Consider the following 6000-nt stretch of genomic DNA (forward strand, 5'->3'; position numbering starts at 1 on the left):
ACCAGAGAGACAGCATATTTGTGTCCTTCATTTCCCATATTCAGTGCTTTGGGACTGGTACGAGGTGCTTAATCATTCATACCTTAAACGTGTATTTGGAATTGCTTGAGCATCTTAGCATTTTTATATAAAGTGTCAAATCTCCTTTGGGATTTTTCAAAAAATGGAAAAGTTATCCACACCCGCTCTTAAACACTCAACATGTTGCCAATTACCCAAAAGCAAGAATTGGAATAACAGAGATAATTTGGTAAGAAATGAGCCTCCTCATGTAGACCATGAGCTGAACATATCCTCGTGCTCTGCACAGCATTGGATCGATTTCCACAACTCTGCCCACAGCAGAGAGCACCCAACGGGACCAGTGGCTGAGGAGCAGCCCTGCCAGAGGCAGGGCAGGGATGGGTTCCCTGCTGCTCTCAGGAGCCCCGGCCCATCCCTGTGAACACAGGTCCAGTGGCAGAGTGGCTGGAAGGAAAACTGAATATTAATTCTGCTTTTTTTGCTGTGTCACCTATCATAGCAGAGCAGGGCCTCAGGAGGAAGGTGCTGTCCCCGGGAGCAGAGCAAACCTCCTCAGCCCTGTTGGGAAATTCTGGCAGAGGAATAGTTGAACACGTGAAAATGTCGAGGCCTCAGAGACTTGAAATAAGGCGGAGGGTTAAGGCCGGGTTTAAATTTCTCTTTGTTTTGGGCAGGTGGTGTTTAGTGGGGTTTCTTCTGCCCTCCAAGGGCTGCAGTGATCCTCAGGTTCCTCAGGCTGAAGGCGGAGGGAGGTGCAGGTCTGCCCCACGAGGCCCCGTGAGGCCCCACGTGCAGAGCTGTGTCCAGCTCTGCCCAGCAGCAGCAGGATGTGCCTGTGGAGCAGGGCCGGAGGAGGCCGTGGGCATGTGTGGAGGCCTGGAGCACCTGTCCTCTGCAGGCAGGCTGGGAGAGCCGGGGCTGTCCAGCCTGGAGAGGAGCAGGGTCCGGGGAGGCCTCACTGCGGCCTCCCAGTGCCTAAAGCGGGCAGAGAGCGATGGGAAAGGGGAAGGGTTTTAGACTAGAAGATCGGGGAGATTGGGATCAGATGTTCGGCAGAGCTGTGAGGATGGTGAGACATCGGAACCGGCTGCCCAGAGAAGCTGTGGATGCCCTGTCCCTGGAATGTTCCAGGCCAGGCTGGACAGGGCCCTGAGCAGCCTGATCTGGTGGGTGGCAGCGGAACCAGGTGATCCTTGAGGTGCCTCCATGGCGTTGTGGAGCTCCATGGGTGTGCAAAACGGAGACCCGTTACTGGGCATGGAATGTTGGCACCGGTTGCCAGGGGCACTCCTGCTCCCAAGGTTGTGTTGACACCGAGTCTGCTGAGCCAGTTGACGGATTCCCTGCTGCGCAGCAGACGCGGAGCATCCGTCTTCTCCATCCCAGGTGGGAATAGAGAGCGATTTGCTGACCTTTGCGAGGCAAACTCTGGACTGACTGTACAGGTGAGTGCAGCCGATTCTTGAAAAGGCTTCTGATGCTGAGGGGCTGGCCTGGGCTGCAGGATGGGCTGCAGGTGGGCCCAAGTACTGGGGTCACGGACTTCCCCTCCAGTTACGGACAGAAACTGGAGACTCGGCAGTGGGAGTCTTGGGGCATGGGGGTATTCAAGAGAACAGGCATTCCAAATTGATGATCTCTCCTTTTCTGATAGGTTTGGAAGAACAGTTTTCTGGAACCCTGAAAAATCTGCAGTGGGCTACCAGAAGGAAGCTAAGGGATTGATCTCTTCCCTGGCATTCCTTTTTTGGTGTTTGTCCCACTTGCTTTTCTGGTGCTTTTAGATCACAAAACACCATGAGCTCAGTAAGTACTTTACTACTCAATGCAGATCTGATTCTTGAAACATTTTCCAGGGGACTTCTAGAAAAGAATTCTAGAGTTTGGAGTAAATGCACAGAAACAGAAATCTTTCCAAACTTCCTGTGACTTCTCGCTTTTGGATATTGAAGGTTCTGAACCTCTGTGGGTGCTGGCAATAGTTCAGAAATGCTTACAGTGTGAGTAACAACATGATAGAATTGGGAACTGGTCTCCTCATTTTCAAGCCATTGGACAGGCTATTTGCTGGTGAGGCAACATGTAGGAGATGAGGGGCGATGTCTTTTCCCTGATGTGATGTGCTAAGGTGAAAATGGTCCATAGCACTATTTGATGCCTATTCCAGCCTTTGCGGGAGTGTTTTCGGTATCCTCGTGTGCTGTCATTGGTGCTGCAGAACCCGAGGGCCGTGCTAATATTGCTGCCACAGAAAATGCTAAGGCTTTGTTCTCTCTCAGCGTCAGCGAAAGCGCCCTGGAGGAGCGCTTGACTCCACACAAGCTCGGAAACGGAGCAGGCTGCTGCCTTCCAGTGCAGGTGGAACTTCACAAGCAGAGCTAATAGACCTTGAAGGAAGTGGTACACTTGCTTTTGAGCCTGGTAAGAACAGCAATTGCTTCTGGAAGGTTTGGGTTCATTTGAATGTGTGCTTTTGCCAGTTTCTAGGCCCGTTACTGGGGAGGATGGGAAACCTTGGGGTTTAGGAAGCACCTGATATGGCATCCCTAACAGCAAGGCTTCTGACAGCTGTTTTGGTTTGTTCCTGAGCTCAGTACAGTGGCCGCTAGTGGGAGATGAGCTCTGCAGCAAAGGTCCTCAAGTGCTGCTCAAACACCTGAATGTATGCTCTGATGAGCTGGCAGTCACCATAGATGCCACAGTGGAGGGTGGCAAGCTGAGTTTGGGATCTCCCAAGCTGGATGAAGATAAGGAAAAGTTTGTCTTTAGCTGTGCCCCATCCCTCAAGGGAACAATCTACACTATGGTAAAACTGTAAAAAAAGAGGATCCCCTCTAGTGTTGGTTGGTTGCTTTTTCCTTTTGTGTGCTAAACATTCCCCTGTGTGAGATGAATCATTTCTTGCTGTGAAGCTCCCATAGCTGTTGACATCCAACAGAACTTGTGAGGGACTCAGCTGCTCTTCCTCTTGCACTGCCCCTTCAGAGGACAGGGCTGGTAGTGCTCCCTGTGGACTGCTGGGGCAAAGCTTGAGTGCAATGTTGGACGTGCTCCTGAAAAAAAGAAACCCAGGGCTCAGTGAATCCAACCTCAGCCTGCTCCGCACTGGCAGCCCTTTTAATTCCTCTGCAATCTCTGATCTTGATTCTGACGTTCTGTTTTTCAGCTGGTGAAGAAGTCGTCATAGATCTCACGGGCGAATCTTCTGGGCCTGAAGTCATCGTTATCAGTGACGATGAGTCTGATGTGGTAAGTAGTGAATGGCACACTCCCCTCCATCTTGCAGTCAAATTAGTTTTCTTGCCAGGTTCTGGCATCTTACTAAGTACCCTGGCGTCAAAGGTTGGAACATGGCTCTGATTTACCACATTAGACACAGTTCCCAGTCGAGCCCAAACACACTCATGAACACATCAGCATCCCTGAGAATTGCTTGCAGAGAGGGGATGAACAACCTAAGAGAGGTTTTTGCTTCAGTGATTTAAAGGAGAGCACGGGAAGTCTTTGACTTCTCAAATGAGAAGTGTTTTAGCTGCAACATCAGTTTAAGGTACCCCTCTCACTGAGGTGTAAAACACAACTGCACCTTACTGGGGTGCAAACTAGTTCTGTTCCTTATTCCAAGAAGCCTTTAACAGAGTCACGTTTGTTTGCTTTTTTAAATTTACCCCTTCTATTTTGAAGGAATTGAATTACCAAAGTACGGGTATTGATCTAATATCGACACCCAACTAAGACGGACATAAACTCCCTAACAGTGTAGAGTTAGAAAGTGTATGTTTATTCCAGCGCCAGGCAGCTGTGCAGGATAGCTCCCTAATGTGCAGTGCAAAATTACAAGCCAATACAGAGTCTGTTTAATTACAGAGGTCTTGAATATTCAAAATACAAATGCAGATTTATAACACTGACACCTTCCATTCTCTTCTTTGTATAGTATTTAGTTTGAAAGTCATGAAGCATGCGTAGTTTGTTCTTTGAATTGTGTTGGTTGTCTCTTTATTTGGGGAGTGGTCTTAAAAGATGAAGTAAAGCTACTCTCCCTCACTTTGGCCTTTCTACCTTTCTGATTTTTGACAATACAAATTACTCTTGGGGGACTTCCAGTTCCTCCTTTTGTGACTTCTGAATAGGCTCTCAGAAGTGGAAATTAGTAATTGTCTCCATTTCTTTAAATCTATTTATCAGGGTTTCTGTTTCTCATTAAAAGCACAGCTAAACAAATAGAAAAGTGACAGGCAATTAGCTACCTACATCTAAAAACTTATTTCGGGTCTGGCTCTCTTTGACTACTTATTAACATTTTATCAATTCCAGCCGGGCCATCTACTTTAACTAATTTCAACAAAGCTAGCCTTTAACTAAAATCTTAATGCTTCTTTTAAAATCCATGTTTCAGAATATTTTTGATCCAGCCCACAGTGCAGTGTGTCTGCTCAAATCTGGGGTGCCACTGCTGCTGTGCAAAGCAGAAACATGCAGCAAACATAGCATGGCAGCTATCTCCTGACAGGCTTGTTGCTGAACCTTTGCAAAGAAAAGGCCTCCAATTTTACATCAGAATTTGCATGACCCACCTCCACTTTTACCAAACACAAGAGCAGCTTTGGGTATGGGGTTTTATGTCTTCAGCAGCTCTTCATGTACTAAGCAGTGTTCAGGTGAATTAGCCAGTTTGGGGGAGAACGAGGGAAAGAAACAGCTCCAGCCCAAATCCAAGCAGGGACTGAAACAGGGGAGCAGGGAGTACCGTGTTCAGGGTGATTCCTAAGTGCCTCCATTTCTACCGCACTGCAGGACACGGAGCAGAGCCAGCAGCAGCCACATCCTTCCAGAGCATCAGAGAATTCATCCGAGGCCCTGGCAAGGGATGATGAAGAGGAAGCAAGAGAAAATGATGGGTATGTGAGAGAGAAAGGGTCTATCTAAACTCCAACTTCAGATACGTGGTAGGAACAAGTTTGTGCCAAGCTTTTGGCTTCTGCTGAACTCTGTGCAAATACTTCAGACCTGGAATAGAGTGGCCTGCCTGGAAGAGAATTAAAATAAACCCAGCAAAATCCAGCAGAAGCCTTTCTTCTCTGTTTGTGAAGCCATAATTGTATAGAAGAGAAGGGCTTGACATGCTGAAATGCTGGCAGTACATAAAAGGTGTTGCAGTGCTTGTGTTTCTGGGCTGGGATGTTGCTTAATCAGAATAGGGCATGTTTTAAGTACCACCATGTTCTTTGTTGGTAACCCTTGGTGCCCAGTGAAATAAATGGCTGCATGTTCAAATGGCTGCACATTGTTTCTGGTTCTGTTCCCTCTAGTGCATGGCCAGCAGGTCCTGCTAGTCCTGTGACTAGGGAGGACGACAACTCAGAGGTGCAGGACAGGGAGCAGAGCCAGCAGTCCCCACTTGGTTCCAGGGAGGCAGAGAATTCAGCTGAGCTACGGGCAAGTGACAATGAAGAGGAGCCAAGAGACAACAATGGGTATGTGACACATGAAGTGTCTCTCCAAAGTGTAATTTCCTACATACAGTTGACACAGGATTTTGCCAAACTGTTGGATTCTGCTTGATTCTGCTTGAAGGATTCTGATTTGGAACATAGTGGCCTGGAAGGGAACTAATGGAAAAGAAACCCCTAAACCCAGCAAAATCCAGGAGAAACCTTTCTTCTCCATTCAGGAAGTCATTCTTGAATGTTTCTTACACTATGGATAGTGACAGACTGAAATGCTTGCAGTACATTAAAGCTCTTGCGCGGATTGTGTTTCTGGGCTGGGATGCTGCAAAATGAGACTAAGGGGATGATTTGATTTCTGCAATTTTATGTCTTGATAACCCTCTGTGCACTGTGAAATTGATGACTGCGTGTTCTTTCAGTTCTTTCAACTCTAGTGAATGGCCAGACCGTTTTGAGAGTCCTCCAAATTCGCAGGATGACATCACAGATGTGAGGATCATGTTCTTATAAGATGTTCTTGTCA

The 6000-nt window shown here is 47.6% G+C and overlaps 1 protein-coding gene across 1 annotated transcript; it reads left to right on the plus strand.

Moving 5' to 3' along the window:
• The first annotated feature begins 1761 nt into the window (after positions 1-1761).
• LOC125326784 (E3 ubiquitin-protein ligase RNF4-like) lies at positions 1762-5747 on the plus strand. The gene is made up of 5 exons (XM_048305255.1): positions 1762-1830; positions 2304-2445; positions 3191-3273; positions 4822-4925; positions 5337-5747. Exons 1-5 carry the CDS (start codon positions 1822-1824, stop codon positions 5587-5589), a joined length of 591 nt encoding a protein of 196 aa, XP_048161212.1. The 5' UTR covers positions 1762-1821; the 3' UTR covers positions 5590-5747.
• The last annotated feature ends 253 nt before the right edge of the window (positions 5748-6000 follow it).

The sequence above is a fragment of the Corvus hawaiiensis genome, chromosome 5, assembly GCF_020740725.1.
Source record: "Corvus hawaiiensis isolate bCorHaw1 chromosome 5, bCorHaw1.pri.cur, whole genome shotgun sequence".
Classification (NCBI taxonomy): Eukaryota; Metazoa; Chordata; class Aves; order Passeriformes; family Corvidae; genus Corvus; species Corvus hawaiiensis.

What these genes read in the sequence shown, in the direction of transcription:
- LOC125326784 (XM_048305255.1), top strand. An exon ending in TACACTTGCTTTTGAGCCTG is followed by an intron (nt 2,446 to 3,190) that starts GTAAGAACAGCA and finishes TCTGTTTTTCAG; the next exon opens with CTGGTGAAGAAGTCGTCATA. An exon ending in GTGACGATGAGTCTGATGTG is followed by an intron (nt 3,274 to 4,821) that starts GTAAGTAGTGAA and finishes ACCGCACTGCAG; the next exon opens with GACACGGAGCAGAGCCAGCA.